The sequence below is a fragment of the Scyliorhinus torazame genome, chromosome X (genome assembly GCF_047496885.1).
Source record: "Scyliorhinus torazame isolate Kashiwa2021f chromosome X, sScyTor2.1, whole genome shotgun sequence".
Taxonomy (NCBI): Eukaryota; Metazoa; Chordata; class Chondrichthyes; order Carcharhiniformes; family Scyliorhinidae; genus Scyliorhinus; species Scyliorhinus torazame.
In genome coordinates, this window is record NC_092738.1 from 33,002,735 (window position 1) to 33,026,260 (window position 23,526).

Sequence of the window (23,526 nt, forward strand, 5' to 3'; positions counted from 1 at the left end):
GGTGGGAGGATGGGACCGTTGTTATTGTTAAGGGGATTGATTTTGTATTTGTTACCATTTACTGTCTGTGGGTGGGGTGTAAATTTTGAAGGAAATGTGAAAATGGAGAATAAACACATTTAAAAAAAAACAATCCCATTTGTCGCTCGCACGTCATGTTCTAAGCCCCGCCCCCGGCCGGCGATAGGCGGGTTTGGAAAGCACGTCACAAAGAAGCCAGGTCCCCGGAGTCGGATTGGCGAGCGGGGTTTGATTGATGGGCGCGGCCACCAATCAGTGGGAGGCGCCTGTGGGCCAGCTGCCAGCGGCGCCATCTTTGATGGGTTGGATATGGCGCGCGGGGTGTGAGCGGCTTCCCTTCCGCTGAAGGAGGTCTTCCTGCTGAGTCCGTGCGGCTGCTCCTCCCGCCGCACAGCCAGGCCCGGGCCTCCACACACACCCAGCCAGAGACAGCGGCCATGGCTTGGGCGCTCAAGATGCCGATGCCGGATGAGGTGATTGAATCTGGCTTGGTGCAAGATTTCGATGCTAGTCTGTCTGGGATCGGCCAGGAATTAGGAGCAGGAGCCTACAGCATGAGGTACCTGGTTTTATATAACTCCCACATTGATGGCAAAATATCATGTGCACTATCCACTCCCGTGTGCAGCTTGTCAGCTATCCCAGTGATAACCTGGGGAAGGGCCTATCAGTGTTTACTAGCTCTGATAGGGTGGCACTGTGGCTTCACAGCTCCAGGGACCCGGGTTCGATTCCCGGCTTGGGTCACTGTCTGTGCGGAGTCTGCACGTTCTCCCCGTGTCTGCGTGGGTTTCCTCCGGGTGCTCCGGTTTCCTTACACAGTCCAGAGATGTACAGGTTAGGTGGATTGGCCATGTTAAATTGTCCCTTAGTGTCCAAAGATGTGCAGGTTAGGTGGATTGGCCATGTTAAATTGTCCCTTAGTGTCCAAAGATGAGCAGGTTAGGTGGATTGGCTGTGTTAAATTGCCCCTTAGTGTCCAAAGATGTGCAGGTTAGGTGGATTGGCCATGTTAAATTGTCCCTTAGTGTCCAAAGATGTACAGGTTAGGTGGATTGGCCATGTTAAATTGTCCCTTAGTGTCCAAAGATGTGCAGGTTAGGTGGATTGGCCATGTTAAATTGTCCCTTAGTGTCCAAAGATGTACAGGTTAGGTGGACTGGCCATGTTAAATTGTCCCTTCGTGTCCAAAGATGTGCAGGTTAGGTGGATTGGCCATGTTAAATTGTCCCTTAGTGTCCAAAGATGTGCAGGTTAGGTGGATTGGCCGTGTTAAATTGTCCCTTAGTGTCCAAAGATGTGCAGGTTAGGTGGATTGGCCATGTTAAATTGCCCCTTAGTGTCCAAAGATGTGCAGGTTAGGTGGATTGGCCATGTTAAATTGCCCCTTAGTGTCCAAAGATGTGCAGGTTAGGTGGATTGGCCATGTTAAATTGCCCCTTAGTGTCCAAAGATGTGCAGGTTAGGTGGATTGGCCATGTTAAATTGCCCCTTAGTGTCCAAAGATGTGCAGGTTAGGTGGATTGGCTGTGTTAAATTGTCCCTTAGTGTCCAAAGATGTGCAGGTGAGGTGGATTGGCCATGTTAAATTGTCCCTTAGTGTCCAAAGATGTGCAGGTCAGGTGGATTGGCCATGATAAATTGCCCTTAGTGTCCAGAGATGTGCAGGCTAGGTGGATTGGCCATGTTAAATTGTCCCTTAGTGTCCAAAGATGTGCAGGTTAGGTGGGTTGGCCATGATAAATTGCCCTTCGTGTCCAAAGATGTGCAGGCTAGGTGGATTGGCCATGATAAATTGTCCCTTAGTGTCCAAAGATGTACAGGATAGGTGGATTGGCCATGCTAAATTGTCCCGTAGTGTCCAAAGATGTGCAGGTTAGGTGGGTTGGTCGTGATAAATTGTCCCTTAGTGTCCAAAGATGTGCAGGTTAGGTGGGTTGGCCATGATAAATTGCCCTTCGTGTCCAAAGATGTACAGGATAGGTGGATTGGCCATGCTAAATTGTCCCTTCGTGTCCAAAGATGTGCAGGTTATAGTGTCCAAAAATGTATAGGTTAGGTGGATTGGCTGTGCTAAATTGTCCCTTAGTGTCCAAAGATGTGCAGGTTAGGTGGATTGGCCGTGCTAAATTTCCCCTTGGTATCCGAAGATGTGTCGGTTAGGTGGGGTTGCGGTGCAGACCCGATGGGTCAAATGACCGTCTTATACACTAGCGATTCTGTGGTCACTGCATGGTTGAATAATGTGCCAAAACCGACAACTGTTCAGCCATTAGGAATTCTTGTGGTGAGGGCGGCGGAGGAGATTGTGTTGGAAACCTGGTGCAGACCATAAAGCTAGGCCCAAGGATAATGGATTTAAGTCTGCTGATTCGCCAACTAAACGAGTCTTAGCATGTGAAGTCATCTAATCAATTCATTTATTCATGTATAGCTTGGGTTTCCATTTTTCAAAGTCCAAATTGTCTACTTATTTTGAATTGAATGCTCTTGTTCACCTAGATCTGGTCTCTGAATCTCATTACACTGTTCTAGATTTGGCGAAGTAGTTCAACCAGCCTACTATAATAAAAACAGGAACTTTCTGGATAAACTCAGCAGATCTGGCAGCATCTGTGGAGAGCGTAACAGAGTTAATGTTTCAATATGCTTCTTCATACAGATTCAATGTTGACTGTTTCTCTCCACTGTGGGCAGCACGGTAGCACAGTGGTTAGCACTGTTGCTTCACAGCACCAGGGACCTGAGTTCGATTCCCGCTTGGGTCAATGTCTGTGCGGATTCTGCACGTTCTCCCCGTGTCTGCGTGGGTTTCCTCCGGGTGCTCCGGTTTCCTCCCACAAGTCCCGAAAGACGTGCTGTTAGGTGGATTGGACATTCTGAATTCTCCCTCTACCCGAACAGGCGCCGGAATGTGGCGACGAGGGGCTTTTCACAGTAACTTCATTGCAGTGTTAATGTAAACCTACATGTGAAACTAATAAAGATTATTATTATTATTATGAGGCCTGACCTAAGTTTTTCCAGCAATTTCTGTTTCTATCTCAGATATTCAGCATCACAGAATTTTGCTTTGATTTCTATTATTGTGCTATTTGGAGCTGCGTGCACTTTATTGTAGGTGTGATTAGATCGAACGTTGGGTGTAATCCCAATTTTTTTTTCATCATGCATTTGCCAGTTTAAACTCAAGTGTTATGAATGTCTTTGTATCTAACTTCTTTCCTCACTCCTTCTGTATTCTCATTGTTTCAGGAATTCACTATTCTGTGAAAAAGTTAGTTCAGGCTTTCTAGTCATGTATTAAAATTAATTTGCGTGGAGATTGATTCCTGTGCTGCAGTTATAAAATGCCTTTTTATAGCGGCACCTCAATGTGTATTAAACTACATACACCAGAAGTTGTCTGAGTGAATGAGCCTCTGTTGAGACGAAAGCTCTTTATTTTAAATATTGGCTTTGGCAGCTGCCTCTCGACTTTGAGTCTCTTGTGCAGCAGCCCCAGAGTGTTGGATTTACTGAGCCCCAAAGATTTTTTTACCCTGGTGTTGCTGCCAGTTTCGGATCTATGTGTGAGAGCCTGTGACGCGAGCATCCTAATGTCAATGAAAGGCAGGAATCTTTGACAATCTGCCCACAAAGTTGCTGCGTGTCTGCGTGGGGTTCCTCCGGGTGCTCCTCCCACAGTCCAAAGATGTGAAGGTTACATAGTGTCCAAAAAATGTTAGATGGGGTTATTGCTTTACAGAGATTGCGTGTAGCTGTGGGCTTAGATAGGGCAATCTTTCCAAGGGCCAGTGCAGACTCGATAGGCCGAATGGCCTCCTTCTGCACTGTAAATTCCATGATCTATGAATAATAAAAACTGCTTTCCTGTCTTGGCAATGAGAATTATGTTGTAGACAGAAAAACTGCTGGGGAGTCTGCAATGCATGATTTGGAAAGAAATAACGCTCAGTGATGGTGCAGATGTATAAAAATGAAGGAAATATTGATTTAACATCCTTAATCTTATTGTTTGCTTTCTATTTTAAGATACCCGTTAGCTGTCACTACTTCTATTTGGCTATATAAAGAATAACTGATTACGCGGGTGGCACGGTGGCGCAGTGGTTAGCACTGCTGCCTCACGGCGCCGAGTACCTGGGTTTGATCCTGACCCGGGTCACTGTCTGTGTGGAGTTTGCACATTCTCCCTGTGTCTGTGTGGGTCTCACACCCACAGCCCAAAGATGGATTGGCCACGCTAAATTGCCCCTTAATTGGATAACATAAATTGGGTACCCTAAATTTACTTTAAAAAAAAAAAGAATAGCTGATTTTGCCTAAGTGGTAGTGAAGCAAATAGTACCAAATGGTTTACTTTCGTATGTGTCCCATTACTGGTTCGTGATGCCTTCCCAATAGGGCTGTGATATTTTGATGGTGACAGAAACTAGACATGACTGTATAACTGTGAGGAAACCGTCTGGAAAAGATTCATTTGTGTGAAAGCAAATGCCATAAATCTCTGTCCAAGACCAGTTCTTCTTTCTCAGCAGGGAAAGGTCAACAATTTGTGTGATTTGATCTTCCAGATCATCCGATACTTGGCTATAATGCTTAACTGCATGTTTTTCGGTTGTTGAGAGCCAAACTGATGGTGCAATTCATCCATTGTAACAGTGGAGGTACTTGAGTGTGGTAAATAGAGCAGGTTATCTGTTTTGAGTGGGGGAGAAGGGGACGGGAGGAGGCAGATTCTATTTAATATAGAATTAATTTAATATACTCTCCACATTGCCAGTGCTATTGCTGTTGATCTTCCTGCACCTAGTAGTTTCTGTTCCTGGAACGGGTTGCTAGTCTGTTGTCAGAGGCTTATAGCTTGAGGGATGCCACACTGCATCAAGCGTGGCTGACTCGGGAGTCTCTCTCTTCTTTACCACCAGACACTAGTGGGTTTGGAAGGATTTGCAGGTTGATACTTGACCTTTTTGGCCACAATATGAACACACCTTCCTTGGCCATTAAGTCCTGGGCTGGGAATCTAACCCAGTGCCTCTGGCTCACAGGCAGGGATGCTCCCCACTGTGCCACAAAACTCCCTGTTCCCAAATGTCTGAATCCCAAAATATTTTATATTCAGTCAGTAGTTTCCATCATAAACAAAAAGCATCTTTCATTGTTCATGTGCTATAAAGAACCATTTTGGTACTCTATATACAGAATGAAGAGTATAAAAGAATCTTCTTCCTTCTATTTTTGATTAATCTTTTTTCCCCTCCCTGAAAAATTACTGTTAAGATTGACTAAATGAAATGGATTTTCACATCTAAATCAATGTATTGTATGATACACGCTTCCTGCATGTAAACCTGTGAATTGTGAGCTGTATGTTTATTGATGGATTTACAATCACAGGCTGCATACCTTCTTGCCACCAATCAACAAACTTGGTGCATTTTGGAAGAAATCTATCTTTTCAGCAACTGCAGTTTCCAACGTCCAAACTAAAACTTATATTGCACAGTAATTCACTTTGCTGAGCTTTCTTTTAATACTTTCATTGAAAGGTTTATTGGCTGAAGCTTTGACTTTAATTGTGTTCAGACGGAAGTGATTGGAGAGAAGGGCTAACTGAGCATGTACCAAATCTGGTAATACTGCCATCTGCTTTTTCCACAAATTTTAAAATCACTTTCAACATAAGGATTTGTTCTAATAGATATTAGAAGCTTGGAAACTAACTGCTAATTTGAGTGTTTTGAGGGTAGTTTTTGATTATGGAATTTTTTTTACTGGAAGCTATGTTGCTGGCCATTGTACAGTGCAAACCCCAATCCCTGATTTTCCACTACCTTAAGACAGGAACTATCTGATAATAGGAGTAATGATTGGAAGTGGGGTGGGAGAGAGCATAACTGCAAGGAAACTATGGACAGAACCTGCTGAAGGAAACTGTGTGTCAAAGGAACCAATGGGCAGCAAGGCAGCACAGTGGTTAGCACTGTTGCTTCACAGCTCCAGGGTCCCAGGTTCGATTCCCGGCTTGGGTCACTGTCTGTGCGGAGTCTGCACGTTCTCCCCGTGTCTGCGTGGGTTTCCTCCCACAAGTCCCGAAAGACGTGCTGTTGGGTAATTTGGACATTCTGAATTCTCCCTCTGTGTACCCGAACAGGCGCTGGTGTGACACTAATATAGATTGTTATTACAAAGGCAGCCTGGGTCTTCTCCTGCTGGGACCTGAAAAGGCCAAGTATAGCCAGATGCTGGAAAAGCCCTTGCCCAGGTCCTCCTCAGCTCCATGACACTTGCCACCTTATCGTGGCTGCTGACTTGCTGTTTTCATACAAAAGTGGGAGGAATCCTGGAATATCCCTGAAATGTAGATATTCTATTGTTTCTAGGCAACATTGTTTTGTTAGGGGAAGGTCGTGTCTTAGATACTTAATAGAATGTTTTGAGGAAGTAACAAGGAGGATTGATATGGGGAGTGCAGTGGATATTGCCTACATGGATGTCAGTAAGGCCTTTGACAAGGTCCCACATGGCAGACTGGTCAGAAAAGTGAGATCTCGTGTGATACAGGGGAAGGTGGCAGGTTGGATCCAACATGGGCCCAGTGACCGGAAACAAAGGGTCGATGGATGTTTTTGCAAATGGAAAGTGGCTACATTGATGTTCCATGGGGCTCAGTGTTGAGCATCTTTCTGTTTGTTGTATATATTAATGATTTAGACTTAACTGTGGGTGGAATGATTGGAGAATTTGCAGACAACACAAAGATGGCCGTGTAGTTCATAGTGAAAAGGATAGCTGTCAGCTCCGGAATGATATCAGTGGTTGAGTGGGAGGAAAGGGAATAAATGGAATTCAATCCATGTGGGGTGATGCATTTGGAGAGGGCAAACAAAGGGAATACTCCATAAACGGGAAGATATGGAGAAAGATTGAGGAAGAGTGAGACCTTGGAATAAATGTCCACAGGTCCCTGAAGATGACAGGAGAGGTGGACAAGGTGGTGAAGAAAGCAGATGGAATGTTTTCCTTTATTGGGCGAGGGATTGAACAGAAAAGCAGGGATGTAATGATGGAACTGTCTAAAACACTGGTTAGGCTGCAGGTGGGGATTTGTGGTGACCAACACTGTACACATTACAGGAAGGACAGAATTGCTCTGGATACAGTGCAGAGGAGATTTACAAGTGTTGTCAGGGCTGGAAAATTGCAACTATGAGGATAGATTGGAGAGGCGGGGGTTGTTTTCCTTCAAACAGGAGGCCGAGGGGAGACCCAATTGAGGTGGCCAAGATTATAAGGGGCTGAGATAAAATAGGTAGGGTTTCTCTGTTTTCCCCCAGCAAAGAGGTCAATTAGCAGGAGGTAGAGATTTAAGGTAATTGGTGGGACATGAGGGAAGACGTTTTCACCGAGAGGGGGTGGGTGTTTGGAATACGCTGCCTGGTTTGCGGGTGGAAACACTCCACTCATTTGAACGGTCCTTGGATCTGCACCTGAGGCATTGGAACCTGCAGGACTACAGACCAGGTGCTGGGAGGTGGGATTAGAATGGGCAGCTAGTTTTTATGTTTTGGCTGGCGCAGACACGATGGGCTGAATGGCCTCGTTCTGTGCCATAAATTGTCTGTGGTTCTAATTTCGTACAATTAAAAACTAGAACTTAGTCACTGTCTTAACAGTGGCTCGTCAATGATCTCTTGTTATATGGAGTGGCAGATAGTGTTGGGCCAATTATCTTCGAGTCACTTGCCCTGACTGAATAGAATCCAGCAATTTCTGTTTGCCAGCTGTTGTGTTGTATTCCTAGCTGCACATGAAGACTCCCTCCTGTTCATTTACCTGTTTAATGAGAAAAAGATAGTTTGATAATGGTCTCAAACTGTGCAAAAGTGTTTAATCTGTATAATTTATCATTTGTATTGTACTGTTATGAAAGGAATTCCATTAACCAAGACAGTTTTTCTTGTCCAGTGAATCTCTCTCGATCCATAATATCAAGGGGAGATGCAAATGTGCGTACTAACTATCTTGTTGCACTATGCCATCTTTGAAAGCTAGGAGTGTGCTTTCAACATTGATGCAGAATATCTTGTGTATGCAAATTAACTGGTGTGAACACTCCATTATTTAAAAAAAAATTAATTAAGGGGCAATTGTGGGCCCGTGTCGCCCGCCGCACTCTGTGGTGCAGGATTAGGACTCGGAGGGCGACTGCCCGATGACTGTCAGCACCCAGTGTCGGGAGTGGAGGGTGCACATGAGGCTCTCTGCAGTGGGGTGCGGGGCTCACTCATGCCTGACACTGTGTTGCCCCTCACCCCCTCTGGGGGACTCCCGGAATCTGGCACATCATAATTGAAGGTTCTTTTATTTTTCTGCCTATGTAGATAGTTCAGGCAGTGTCCTATTTGCCCCGCCCCTCCACCAACACCTCCCTCCCTCCCCACCACCCTCCTCTTTCTCCCCCCCCCCCCTTTCCCTTCTGTTGGTACAGAAGTGAGAGTATCTGGTATCTCCAGCGCAAGGTTTAGTGTGTGTACCATTTGTTTTTTGTACAACTGTATTGTGAACTTTTTAAATAATCAGAATCCCCCCGCCCCCCCCCCCCCCTCCGTACATTGGTACTGAGGGGAGGGTACCCTGTTTCTCCAACACAAAAGTTTGTACCGTTTGGCCTTGTAAATATTTTTTTCTGTTTTAATAAAGATATGGCCAATCCACCTAAGCTGCCTTGATTGTAAGCTCTGCTCATGTCTACCTCCAGAAAAATCTTGTCAAAGACAAATGGCATGCCAATATTTTCTGACTCTGCTCATTCGTTTGACCAGGGCCAAAACCGCAGGTCTTAGCTGGATTGACTGATTTAGAGAACGAGAGAGCATCGACAACGGAAAGGGAAGGCAGCTGAATAGCCAGAGGTACCAACATGCAGTTTAATTGCCAGTTTGTCAGGGCTGAGAATCTATTTTCAGTGTTGCAGGAAGGGGTGACGTGCCAGTGTTAAAGGGTCGGGGAAGGGGCCATCGCCCTCTCATTGGCCACTTTTTCCGAAAAAAAAATATCTGCCTTGCTGAGTTTTGTAAAGGGCTACTTTTTTATTTTTGGGAGAATTTGGGATACTATTCTTCCTTAATTCCTTGGTGTTTTTTCTCCAATTTGGACTGTTAAAACAATTCCCAATTTGGATCAGGTTCGTATCAAATTCCAACTATTTTGACTGAAACCGGACTAGGGACACGAGGAAGAACGTTTTTACGCAGAGGGTAGTGGGAGTCTGGAATTCGTTGCCCGAGTTGGTGTGAGGGTATGCCCAGCCCTGGCTCCCAACTTTATTGCAAACACCCGAAAGTCTTTTTAAAAACAACACCTGGATCTGCACCTTAAGTGCTGTAAGCTACAGAGCTATGGACTGGGTGGGGGAAGTGGGATTAAGGGCATCTGGGTGTCCTCGGGGCTGACATGGACAAGATGGGCTGAATGGCCTCCTGTGCTGTACCTTTTCTATGATTCTATAAGAAGCCAGTTTTGCACATTAGTAACAGACCAACTGAATTTCAGCTCATTTCACCATTTTGCTGCTCACCACAGCGTCACAAGAACGTTTAAAGGGGGTGGACCTTCTCTCCGCTGAATCTTGCCCATGAAGACATTCTCAGTACAGGCAGCTGCTCCTGGCTTTGTTCACTGGGTTTCTGGCTGCCTCCTCCTGCTGTTGTCCTTGGCCTCCTGGAGGATGCCAAGTGGGTCGGAATCATCGACCAGCAGCTGGTCAAAGCGATTGGCAGCACAGATGGATGTCGCCTCCGTGGTGGTGGCAGCAACAGCCAGGAGAACGGTTTCTTAATCTCCAATCACTGATTCCACTCTCACGCACTTGTTCCTCCAGCCTTGAATTTGGTGTCTGGAGGAGCCAACAGAGCTGTGATTGGAGGAGCAATGAGCATGTGAGCAACAGAATCGGAGATTGGAGGAGTTTAGCCTGTCCCGCACTTGCTGCTACATCACTGTCCCACTCTTGATGGGATGCATGAGCCTGCAGTTGTTCAGCCCTATTTGGGCCCTTCATAGTCTAGAATGTAAGATAATATGTTTGGGATGATCTTTCAATATTTGGTTGTTCGTGGGATATTTGTGTGACTTTGAGGGTGACTTTGCCTACCGCCCCAAACCTGGCTAGGCAGTGAAATAGAATAGAATGGAAGGGGCATGATCTCCATGGCAAATAAAAGTGCCTGAGGTCCCAGCTCACCCTGGACAGACCCAGTGTCTCGCTGTTAGGTGAGAGAGAGAGAATCTGGCTGCAGCTGGGTACCCAGGGGACTGGTCCCTGTTGGTGTTTGCAATAAAGTTGGGAACCAGGGCTGGGCATATCCTCAATTGGGGAGGTTGGAGGTGAAGCCCAGAAACATCTTGCATAGATACATAGAAGATAGGAGCAGGAGGAGGCCTTTTGGCCCTTCGAGCCTGCTCCGCCATTCATCTCGATCATGGCTGATAATGAAATGAAAATCGCTTATTGTCACGAGTAGGCTTCAATGAAGTTACTGTGAAAAGCCCCTAGTCACCACATTCCGGCGCCTGTTTGGGGAGGCTGGTACGGGAATCCAACTCCATAGCCTAACTCAATAACTCATCCAACTCAATAGCCGAATCCTGCTTTCTCCCCATAGCCTTTGATCCCATTCTCCCCAAGTGCTATATCCAGCCTCTTGAATATATTCAAAGTCTTAGCATCAACTACTTCCTGTGGTAATGAATTCCACAGGCTCACCACTCTTTGTGTGAAGAAATGTCTCCTTATCTTTGTCTGAAATGGTTTACCCTGAATCATCAGACTGTGACCCCTGGTTCTGGACACATCTATCATTGGTGACATCTTCCCTGCATCTACCCTGTCCAGTCCTGTTAGAATTTTATAAGTCTCTATGAGATCCCCACTCATTCTTCTGAACTCCAGCGAGAACAATCCCAACATGAGTCATACTCCCCTCGTATGACAGTCCCGCCATCCCTGGAATCAGTCTGGTAAACCGTCGCTGCGCTCCCTCGAGAGCAAGAACATCCTCAGAGAAGGAGACCAAAACTGCCCACAATACACCAGGTGTGGCCTCACCAAGGCCCTGTACCATTGCAGCAACACATCCCTGCTTCTATACTTAAAACCTCTCGCAATGAAGGCCAACATACCATTAGCCTTCTTTACTGCCTGCTGCACCTGCATGCTTACCTTCAGCGAATGGTGCACAAGGACACCCAGGTCCCACTGCACACTCCCCTCTCCCAATTTACAACCATTCGGGTAGTAATCTGCCTTCCTGTTTTTGCTTCCAAAGTGAATAACCTCACACTTATCCAAATTATACTGAATCTGCCATTGATTTGCCCACTTGCCCAACCTGTCCAGATCATGCTGCAGGATCCCTGTATTCTCGTCACAATTCATCCCCCCACCTAACTTGGTATCATCTGCAAACTTTGAGATGTTACATTTTGTTCCCTCATCCAAATCATTAATATATATTGTGAATAGCTGGGGTCCCAGCACCGATCCCTGTGGTACCCCACTAGTTACTGCCTGCCAATTTGAAAAGGACCCATTAATCCCTGCTCTTTGTTTCCTCTCTGCCAATCCGTTTTCTATCCACCTTAATACATTTCCCCCAATCCCATGTGCTTAAATTTTGCACAATAATCTCTTTTGGGACTTTGTCAAACGCCTTCTGAAAGTCCAAATATGCCACATCGACTGGCTCCCCCTTGTCAGTTGTACTGGTTACATCTGCAAAGAATTCCAACAGATTTGTCAAGCATGATTTTCCCTTCATAAATCCATGCTGACTCTGACTGATCCAGCCACTGCTTTCTAAATGTTCTGCTATAAAGTCCTTGGGGCAGCACAGTAGCATAGTGGTTAGCGCAGTTGCTTCACAGCTCCAGGGTCCCAGGTTCGATTCCCGGCTTGGGTCACTGTCTGTGCGGAGTCTGCACATCCTCCCCGTGTCTGCGTGGGTTTCCTCCGGGTGCTCCGGTTTCCTCCCACAGTCCAAAGATGTGCAAGTTGGTGGATTGACCGTGCTAAATTGCAGTACCAAGGAATTGTTAGGTTACGTTCTGGGATTACGGGGGATAGGGCTGGGTGGGTGGGAGTGTGGGCCAAGCTAGGGCGCTCTTTTAAAAATGAAAATGAAGGGTCAGTGCAGGCCTGATAGGCCGAATGGCGTCCTGCACTGTATATCTCTGGACTGTGGGAGGAAACCCACGCAGACACTGGGAGAACGTGCAAACTTTACACAGTCACCCGAGGCTGGATTTGAACCCAGGTCTTTGAAATGCTCTTGAAACAATCCGCCTCCAGGGGTTCGGGCTTTCGGCAATTGTCACCCAGTTGCTCGTGTCAGTCTGCCATCTTAATATCTTGCTTGCAGGTGTCCTCATAGCAGAGGGATGGACACCCAGGAGGTTGTAATCCAGTGGCCAAGTCACTGTCTGGTAGGCTGTCACCTATCCGATGGGAAGGCAGATCAGTGCAGACATCGTTTGTTTAGCAGTGAGTGTTCAGCAGTGAGTGTATGCTGATGGAGGTCCTGGAGTGTATTGATTCAGAGTTGTTGACCCATGTTCTGCCAAGAGATGCCAAGGATACGTTTCGAACAGCGAAACCAGAAACTGTTCAGCCTTCTCTCTTACCAAGCACATGTTGTTCAGGTCTCACACTGAGGACTGAAAATGATCTGTTTATCCTGACTTTCCTGTTACTTAGCCAAGCCTCTGTCCATGCTCCCATCTCACCCACGACACCATGAGTTTATTACCTTGTGTCATAAAACCTTCTTGCCATAAGATTCTTAGCCTTTGACCTGCCCTGGTAGCCATGGTATTAATATGGCTGGGTCCAGTTCAGTTTCTGATCAATGCTAACCCTCCCAAGATGTTAATAATGGGGTTTCAGCGATGGTGATGTCATTGAATGTCAAGGGATAGTGGTTAGATCTTCTCTTGTAGGAGGTGGTCATTGCCTGGACTAGGGTGGTTGGGCCTCGGACGCTACCCTGAGGAACTCCTGCAGTGATGTCCTGGAGCTGTGATGATTAACTTCCAACCACCACAACTATCTTCCTTTGTGCCAGGTATGACTCCAACCAGCGGAGAGTTTCCCCCCTGATTCCCATTGACTCCAGTTTAGCTAGGGCTCCTTAATGACTTATTCGGTCAAATGCTGCCTTGGTGTCAAGGGCAGTCACTCTCACCTCGCCTCTTTTGGCCACATTTGAACCAAGGCTGTAATGAAGTCGGGAGCTGAGTGAGCCTGGTGGAACCCAAACTGCGCATCAGTGAGCAGGTTGATGACTCCTTCAATCACTTTACTGATGATGGAGAGCAGACTGGTAGTTATTGGCTGCGTTGGATTTGTCCTGTTTCTTGTGTATAGGACTGTGTTCTTCAAACTCTGGGGCACGGGTGGGTGTCGGGAGGGTCGCGGAGTCGTCCTTCGCGGTGCTCCTGATTGCGCAAATCCCCGCGCAGCAGCCGGCTTTTAATAACGCCGGCTGCAAGCGGCCTTTAAAATGGCCGCGAACATGTAACAAAAATTTGGCCGCATTACGCATGTGCGCATGATCATCGGCGCGCATGCGCAAAACTATGCGCATGCGCGCTGATGATCGGGCGGGCACTCGCAGTGCGGCTGCTATTTTTAAAAAACGGTCGCAACTTTTTGTTTTACAAGTTTGATTTTTTAAAATTCATTTTATTCATTTAATTTTCTTTTTTTCATTTATTTGGTTCATTTTGTTTTGTTTTTTTACAAGTTTGGGGGGGGGGGGGGGGGGGTTTATTCAATAAAAGTTTACGGAAAAAAATGCAGTACTTTGGACAGATGGAGACTGCATACTTTCCGACACCGGAAGGCTTCACCTTCATCCAACAGGTTCCATTCGAGGAGTATGTACGAGGGCCAAAGGGACCCAAATCCATTTCCTCCATTTTTATCAGCAGCAAACAAGATAAGAGAAAATGGTGGGTCGCTCAGGTCGGCTGGCGTGGGTCGCGAAGGTTGACCGGTTGGTAAAAATGGGTCCCCGGAAAAAAAATTGAAGACCACTGGTATAGGACACACCTGGGCAATTTTCCACGTTGCTGGTTAGATGCCAGTGTTGTAGCTGTACTGGAACAGCTTGACTAGGAGTGCGGCAAGTTCTGGAGCACAAGTCTACAGTACTATTGCTGGGATATTATCAGGTCCCATAGCCTTCGTAGTATCGGGCAGCACGGTAGCATTGTGGATAGCACAATTGTTTCACAGCTCCAGGGCCCCAGGTTCGATTCCGGCTTGGGTCACTGTCTGTGCGGAGTCTGCACGTCCTCCCCGTGTGTGCGTGGGTTTCCTCCGGGTGCTCCGGTTTCCTCCCACAGTCCAAAGATATGCAGGTTAGGTGGATTGGCCATGATAAATTGCCCTTAGTGTCCAAAATTGCCCTTAGTGTAGGGTGGGGTTGCTGGGTTGTGGGGATAGGGTGGAGGTGTTGACCTTGAGTAGGGTGCTCTTTCCAAGAGCCGGTGCAGACTCGATGGGCTGAATGGCCTCCTTCTGCACAGTAAATTCTATGATAATCTATGATCTATGATATCCAGGGCTTTCAGCCGGTTCTTGATATCATGTGGGGTGAATCGTATTGGCTGAAGACTGACATCTGTGATGCTGGGGACATCCGGAGGAGACCGAGACAGATCATCCACTCGGCACTTCTGGCTGAAGATTGCTGCGAATGCTTCAGCCTTGTCTTTTGTACGTACACGCTGGACTCCCCCATGGGGATATTTGTGGAGACGACTCCTCCAGTGAGTTGTTTAATTGTCCACCACCATTCACGGCTGGATGTGGCAGGACTGCAGAGCTTGGATCTGATCTGTTCATTGTGGAATTGCTTAGCTCTGTCTATTACTTGCTGCTCATGCTGGGTGACACACAAGTAGTTCTGAGTTGTAGCTTCACCAGGGTGACACCTCATTTTTCAGTATGCCTGGTGTTGATCCTGCCATGCTCTCCTGCACTCTGCATTGAACCAGGGGTGATCCCCTGGCTGGGTGGTAATGGTAGAGTGGGTGATATGCTGGGCCAGGAGGTTACAGACTGTGGTTGAATACAATTCTGCTGCTGCTGATGGCCCACAGCGCCTGGTGGATGCCCAGTCTTGAGTTGCTGGATCTGTTCGAAGTCTATCCCATTTAACACGGTGGTCGTGCCACGCAACACGATGGAGGGCCTCCTCAATGTGAAGACGGGACTTCATCTCTACAAGGACTATGCGGTGGTCACTTCTACCGATACTCTCATGGACGGACACATCTGCAGCAGGCAGGTTGGTGAGGAAGATGTCAAGTATGTTTTTCCCTCTTCCTGATTCCCTCACTACCTGTTGCAGTCCCAGTCTAGCAGGGATGTCCTTTAGTACCCGGCCAGCTCGGTCTGTGGTGGTACTACTGACCACCCTTGGTGATGGACATTGATCCCACCCAGAGTACATTCTGCACCCTTGCCACCCTCAGTGCTTCCTCCAAGTGGTGTTCAACATGGAGGATTACTGATTCATCAGCTGATGGTGGCCGGTACGTGGCAATCAGCAGGAGGTTTCATGGGGTCCAGAGTCGATGTTGAGGACTCCCAAGGTAACTCCCTCCCGACTGTATACCACTATGCCGCCACATTGTCTGTAAGGTGTGATTCTGTGAGTGTGACTATGTCAGGCTGTTGCTTGACCAGTCTGTGAGACAGCACTCCCAACTTTGGCACAAGCCCCCAGATGTTAGTAAGGAGGACATTGCAGCGTCGGCAGGGCTGGGTTTGCCTTTGTCGTTTCTGGTGCCTGGTTTGATGCCGGGTGGTCCGTCCGGTTTCATTCCTTTTTTGTGTTTTTGTAGCAGTTGAATACAACTGAGTGTCTCGCTAGGCTATTTCAGAGGGCAGCGAAGAGTCACCCACATTGCTGTGGGTCTGGAGTCGCATGTAGGCCAGACCGAGTAAGGACGGCAGATTTCCTTCCCTAAAGGACATTAGTGAACTAGATGGGTTTTTAAGACAATCGACAATGGTTTCATGGTCTTTTAATTCCATATATTTTATTGAGTTTAAATTCCCCATCTGCCGTGGTGGGATTCAAACCCAGCTCCACAGATCATTATCTGGTCTCTGGATTGCTAGTCCAGCGACAATACCACCGCATCCCCGCTCAGGAGTGTGATGGATTACTCTCCACTTGCCTGGATGAGCACAGCTCCAACAACACTCAAGAAGCTCAACACCATCCAGGACAAAGCAGCCCCGCTTGATTGGTACCCATTCCACAAACGTTCAATCTCTCCACCACCGACGCACAGTGGCAGCTGTGTGTACCATCTACAAGATGCACTGCAGGAACTCACCAAGGTTCCTTAGACAGCACCTTCCACACCCATACCCTCTACCATCTAGAAGGACAAGAGCAGCGGATACCTGGGAACCCCACCACCTGGAGATTCCCCTCCAATTCACTTACCATCCTGATTTGTAAATATATTGGCCGTTCCTTCATTGTCGCTGGGGCAACATCCTGAAACTCACTACCTACACTACATGGACTGCAGCAGTTCAAGAATGCAGCTCAGCGCCACCATCTCAAGGGCAACTAGGGATGGACAATAAATACTGATCTACCCAGCGACGCCCGCATCCCAAAAATTAATTTTAAAAATCCTATCCCGGACTTCCGGGTGCGGCGATGACCAGCTGAGTCGCACATTTCGGCAGCTCCCTGTGAAACTGACTTTTGGGCTCTTGATAGGAGCCCCAACGGCAATTTTGACGGCTAAAAACACTGTGCGGTAAACCAGAAGGGAATCCCCCCTGGATACGGATGGAAAAAGGAGAGGGAAGTGGCCAGATTGCAGTGGATCCTTTAGAACAGCGGCAAGGAAGGCAAGCAAAAACCAAGATGGCGTCGGAAGGTGGCAGTTTAACATGGGGCCCTGAACAACAAGAGTTCTTGAAATGCTGTGTGGAAGAGCTCAAAAAGGAAATGAAGAAAGAGCTGTTGGCCCCGATACTACAGGCGATCGAAGGGCTAAAGGAGGAACAAAAGACCCAGGAGCGGGAGCTTCGGGTCGTGAAGGCAAAGGCAGCCGAGAATGAGGACGATATACAGGGCCTGGTGGTGAAGACGGAGACGCAGGAGGCACATCAGAAACGATGTGTGGAAAGGTTGGAGGCACTGGAAAACAACGCAAGGAGGAACAACCTGAGGATTCTTGGTCTTCCTGAAGGTGTGGAGGGAGCGGACGTCGGGGCATATGTGAGCACGATGCTGCACTCGTTAATGGGAGCGGAGGCCCCGGCAGGTCCGTTGGAGGTGGAGGGAGCATACCGAGTGATGGCGCGAGGACCGAGAGCAGGAGAAAGTCCCAGAGCCATAGTGGTGAGATTCCTCCGTTTTAAGGATAGAGAAATGGTCCTTAGATGGGCGAAGAAAACTCGGAGTAGTAAATGGGAGAACGCGGTGATCCGCGTTTATCAAGACTGGAGTGCGGAGGTGGCGAGAAGGAGGGCGAGCTTTAATCGGGCCAAGGCGGTGCTTCATAAAAAGAAGATAAAATTTGGAATGCTGCAACCGGCAAGACTGTGGGTCACATATCGAGAGAGGCACCACTACTTTGAGACGGCGGATGAAGCGTGGACTTTTATTGTGGAAGAAAAACTGGAATGAGCGGGTTATTAAAAAGAACGTTCAAACAAAGTGGTGGGGCGAATGTGGGGGGCAAAGAGGGGTTTTATGTACTAATCCTGCGATGCGGTAACTTTTCTCTCTCCCACAGGTGGTGATGGGGGGAGGAGGGGAGGTGGAGGAGATGGGGCGTTGGCCATTGGGGGTGGGGCCAAGGGAGAAGCGCGGGCTTGGTTCCCGCGCTATGATAATCATGGCGGGAATAGAGAAGCAGGAAGGAGGGGGCGTCGCACGGTGCGAGCCGAGGTCACGGGGGGAAGCCGAGGTCAGCCAGAGTTTGCTGACTTCTGGGAGCAACATGGGGAGTAATTACGCTAGCGGGGGATCTAGCGGGGGGGGGTGGGAGGGGGGAATTACTGGGTTGCTGCTGCTGGGGAGAGGGGGGAGCTGGTATGGGAGAGGATGGGCGGGGGGGCACCGCCTGGGGGAGATACAGCTGCGTGGGAACCTGGTGAGGAGCTGGAAAAAGGTGATGGCTAATCGACAAGGGGGGGGGGGGGGGTAGGAAGCCCCCCAACTCGGCTGATCACGTGGAACGTGAGAGGGCTGAACGGGCCGATAAAGAGGGCACGGGTACTTGCACACCTTAAGAAACTTAAGGCAGATGTGGTTATGTTACAGGAAACGCACCTGAAACTGATAGACCAGGTTAGGCTACGCAAAGGATGGGTGGGGCAGGTGTTCCATTCGGGGCTAGATGCGAAAAACAGGGGGGTGGCTATATTAGTGGGGAAGCGGGTAATGTTCGAGGCAAAGACTATAGTGGCGGATAACGGGGGCAGATACGTGATGGTGAGTGGCAAACTACAGGGGGAGACGGTGGTTTTGGTAAACGTATATGCCCCGAACTGGGATGATGCCAATTTTATGAGGCGGATGCTAGGACACATTCCGGACCTAGAGATGGGAAAGCTGATAATGGGGGGAGATTTTAATACGGTGTTGGAACCAGGGCTGGATAGGTCGAAGTCCAGGACTGGAAGGAGGCCGGCAGCAGCCAAGGTACTTAAAGATTTTATGGAGCAGATGGGAGGTGTAGACCCGTGGAGATTTAGCAGACCTAGGAGGAAGGAGTTCTCGTTTTTCTCCTATGTCCATAAAGTCTACTCGCGAATAGACTTTTTTGTGCTGGGTAGGGCATTGATCCCGAAGGTGAGGGGAACGGAGTATACGGCTATAGCCATTTCGGATCACGCTCCACACTGGGTGGACTTGGAGATAGGGGAGGAAACAGGAGGGCGCCCACCCTGGAGAATGGACATGGGACTAATGGCAGATGAGGGGGTGTGTCTAAGGGTGAGGGGGTGCATTGAAAAGTACTTGGAACTCAATGATAATGGGGAGGTCCAGGTGGGAGTGGTCTGGGAGGCGTTGAAGGCGGTGGTTAGAGGGGAGCTGATATCAATAAGGGCACATAAAGGGAAGCAGGAGAGTAAGGAACTGGAGCGGTTGCTGCAAGAACTTTTGAGGGTGGACAGACAATATGCGGAAGCACCGGAGGAGGGACTGTACAGGGAAAGGCAAAGGCTACATGTAGAATTTGACTTGCTGACTACAGGCACTGCAGAGGCACAATGGAGGAAGGCACAGGGTGTACAGTACGAATATGGGGAGAAGGCGAGCAGGTTGCTGGCACACCAATTGAGGAAAAGGGGAGCAGCGAGGGAAATAGGGGGAGTGAGGGATGAGGAAGGAGAGATGGAGCGGGGAGCGGAGAGAGTGAATGGAGTGTTCAAGACATTTTATAAAAAATTATATGAAGCTCAACCCCCGGATGGGAGGGAGAGAATGATGGGCTTCTTGGATCGGCTGGAATTTCCCAAGGTGGAAGAGCAGGAAAGGGTGGGACTGGGAGCACAGATCGAGGTAGAAGAAGTGGTGAAAGGAATTAGGAGCATGCAGGCGGGAAAGGCCCCGGGACCGGATGGATTCCCAGTCGAATTCTATAGAAAATATGTGGACTTGCTCGCCCCGGTACTGACGAGGACCTTTAATGAGGCAAAGGAAAGGGGACAACTGCCCCCGACTATGTCTGAAGCAACGATATCGCTTCTCTTAAAGAAGGAAAAGGACCCGCAACAATGCGGGTCCTATAGACCTATTTCCCTCCTAAATGTAAATGCCAAGGTCCTGGCCAAGGTAATGGCAATGAGAATAGAGGAATGTGTCCCGGAGGTGGTCCACGAGGACCAAACTGGGTTTGTGAAGGGGAGACAGCTGAACACGAATATACGGAGGTTGTTAGGGGTAATGATGATGGCCCCACCAGAGGGAGAAACGGAGATAGTAGTGGCGATGGATGCCGAGAAAGCATTTGATAGAGTGGAGTGGGATTATTTGTGGGAGGTGTTGAGGAGATTTGGTTTTGGAGAGGGGTATGTTAGATGGGTGCAGCTGTTGTATAGGGCCCCAGTGGCGAGCGTGGTCACGAATGGACGGGGATCTGCATATTTTCGGCTCCATAGAGGGACAAGGCAGGGATGCCCTCTGTCCCCATTATTGTTTGCACTGGCGATTGGGCCCCTGGCGATAGCGTTGAGGGGTTCCAAGAAGTGGAGGGGAGTACTTGGGGGAGGAGAAGAGCACCGGGTATCTTTGTATGCGGACGATTTGCTACTATACGTGGCGGACCCGGCGGAGGGGATGCCAGAAATAATGCGGATATTTGGGGATTTTTCAGGGTATAAATTGAACATGGGGAAAAGTGAGTTGTTTGTGGTGCATCCAGGGGAGCAGAGTAGAGAAATAGAGGACCTACCGTTGAGGAAGGTAACAAGGGACTTTCGTTACCTGGGGATCCAGATAGCTAAGAATTGGGGCACATTGCATAGGTTAAATTTAACGCGGTTGGTGGAACAGATGGAGGAGGATTTCAAGAGATGGGATATGGTATCCCTGTCAATGGCAGGGAGGGTGCAGGCGGTTAAGATGGTGGTCCTCCCGAGATTCCTCTTTGTGTTTCAGTGCCTCCCGGTGGTGATCACGAAGGCTTTTTTTAAAAGGATTGAAAAGAGCATCATGGGTTTTGTGTGGGCCGGGAAGACCCCGAGAGTGAGGAAGGGATTCTTACAGCGTAGCAGGGATAGGGGGGGGGCTGGCACTACCGAGCCTAAGTGAGTATTATTGGGCCGCTAATATTCCAATGGTGAGTAAGTGGATGGCAGAGGAGGAGGGAGCGGCGTGGAAGAGATTAGAGAGGGCGTCCTGTAGGGGGACTCGCCTACAGACTATGGTGACAGCCCCATTGCCGTTCTCACCGAGGAACTACACCACAAGCCCGGTGGTGGTGGCTACACTGAAGATTTGGGGACAGTGGAGACGGCATAGGGGAAAGACTGGAGCCTTGGGGGGGTCCCCGATAAGAAACAACCATAGGTTTGCCCCGGGGGGAATGGATGGGGGATATGGAATGTGGCAAAGAGCAGGAATAACGCAACTGAAAGATCTGTTTGTGGATGGGAAGTTCGCGAGTCTGGGAGCGCTGACCGAGAAATATGGGTTGCCCCAAGGGAATGCATTCAGGTATATGCAACTGAGGGCTTTTGCGAGGCAACAGGTGAGGGAATTCCCGCAGCTCCCGACACAAGAGGTGCAGGACAGAGTGATCTCAAAGACATGGGTGGGGGATGGTAAGGTGTCAGATATATATAGGGAAATGAGGGACGAAGGGGAGACTATGGTAGATGAACTAAAAGGGAAATGGGAAGAAGAGCTGGGGGAGGAGATCGAGGAGGGGCTGTGGGCAGATGCCCTAAGCAGGGTAAACTCGTCGTCCTCGTGTGCCAGGCTAAGCCTGATTCAGTTTAAGGTATTACACAGGGCACATATGACTGGAGCACGGCTCAGTAAATTTTTTGGGGTGGAGGATAGGTGTGCGAGGTGCTCGAGAAGCCCAGCGAATCATACCCATATGTTTTGGTCATGCCCGGCACTACAGGGGTTTTGGATGGGGGTGACAAAGGTGCTTTCAAAAGTAGTAGGAGTCCGGGTCGAACCAAGCTGGGGGTTGGCTATATTTGGGGTTGCACAAGAGCCGGGAGTGCAGGAGGCGAGAGAGGCCGATGTTTTGGCCTTTGCGTCCCTAGTAGCCTGGCGCAGGATATTGCTAATGTGGAAAGAAGCCAAGCCCCCGGGGGTGGAGACCTGGATAAATGACATGGCGGGGTTTATAAAGCTAGAGCGGATTAAGTTCGTCCGAAGGGGGTCGGCTCAAGGGTTCACCAGGCGGTGGCAACCGTTCGTCGAATACCTCGCAGAAAGATAGACGGAATGGGAAAAAGAAGGCAGCAGCAGCAGCCCAGGATCGGGGGAGGGGGAGGAGGAACCAGAAGGACTCTCAGGGTTGTTAATATATACTGTATAGTATGTATAGGTCGTTGCTACAGATAATTATATATTGGACTGTTAAATTATATTTTTGGAGAGTGTTACTTGTGACAAGGCAGTTGTCAATTAGGGCTAGTTTTTATTTTTGTTATTTATTATTTATTCATTTTTTGTTTATAAAATAGGTCATTGTTATTTGTGTTGTGATAATATTGTGTAAAGGATGCACAATGTGCTGTGTTGGTTGACCAAAAATCTTCAATAAAATATTTAATAAAAAAAAAAAAAAAAAAAATCCTATCCCTTTTTGCAGTTACGTGGGAGTTGGGATGTTCAGAATATTATACCTTCATAGTTGATACTGGTAAACTTTGGCTTTCTACCTGAAAAGTCTGGTTATATAATAAACTAAAAGGTAAGGCACTTATTTGGCCATATTGTTGGTTGGAAATATCATTTAAATGTGTGACCTGTGGAGCAGTGGATCTAGAGACCGTGCACTCCGCCCATCTCCGTCGTAACAATCCCCTACCTGTCTGTTTTTGTTTTTTGTTTTTTCATTTCTAAAATGACACCATCCTTAGCTATCCATGATGGTGCATTTTCTCAATGGGGTTTTTTGTTCTCACTAAATCAGTCCATCTCTTCTTCCAGGCAGATTCAAGGCTATTTTGAGGAGCAGCTTTCCTCCAAGTGCACCATTCATCACTGCCTGGGAAATGAGTGTTTGAAACCCATTCTTGCTCTTGTGGGCTGAAGTTGTTGCTTAACACCCCTGTTCATCCTCTTGAGTGACAATTTGAGTGTTTTTTGAGTCCTGTTCAGTAGATCCTTGTGCTGATCGTTACTTGTTTTTAAAAAAAAATGTATTTAGAGTACCCAATTAATTTTTTCCAATTAAAGGGCAATTTAGCGTGGCCTATCCACCTACCCTGCACATCTTTGGGTTGTGGGGGTGAAACCCACGCAGACACGGGGAGAATGTGCAAACTCCACACGGACAGTGACCCAGAGCTGGGATCGAAAATTAAATGAAAATCGCTTATTGTCACAAGTAGGCTTCAAATGAAGTTACTGTGAAAAGCCCCTAGTCGCCACATTCCGGCGCCTGTTCAGGGAGGCTGGTGCGGGAATTGAACCGTGCTGCTGGTCTGCTTTAAAAGCCAGCTATTTAGCCCAGTGTGCTAAACCAGCATATCAGCCGTGAGGCAGCAATGCTATCCACTGCGCCACCATGCTGCCCTTGATAGTTACTTGTTTGTGAACTTCAAAATGGATAATTTCATTTTTGAAAGTAATCAGTGTCGGAGTTTTGTCATTTTTGTTTTTGTTTTTATGAATCCAGGCAAGAATAGGGCATCAGACTCTTTGTGCTCATGATTAATTGTTCATTCCATCCACCTGCCCATTTCCCTCTCGCCCC

At 48.1% G+C, this 23,526-nt stretch overlaps 1 protein-coding gene across 3 annotated transcripts in view; it reads left to right on the plus strand.

The window, feature by feature from the left end:
* Nucleotides 1-313: 313 nt before the first annotated feature.
* The window catches only part of tfcp2 (transcription factor CP2), a 122,477-nt gene continuing 99,264 nt past the window's right edge, over nucleotides 314-23,526 (plus strand). Inside the window, exon 1 of one of the 3 annotated variants that reach the window (XM_072494024.1) lies at nucleotides 314-580. In XM_072494024.1, the coding sequence (XP_072350125.1) occupies nucleotides 459-580 (122 nt within the window). In that variant the 5' untranslated portion in view covers nucleotides 314-458. The remainder of the gene's footprint in view (nucleotides 581-23,526) is intronic. The other 2 variants (XM_072494026.1, XM_072494027.1) reach the window with 2 other exon arrangements.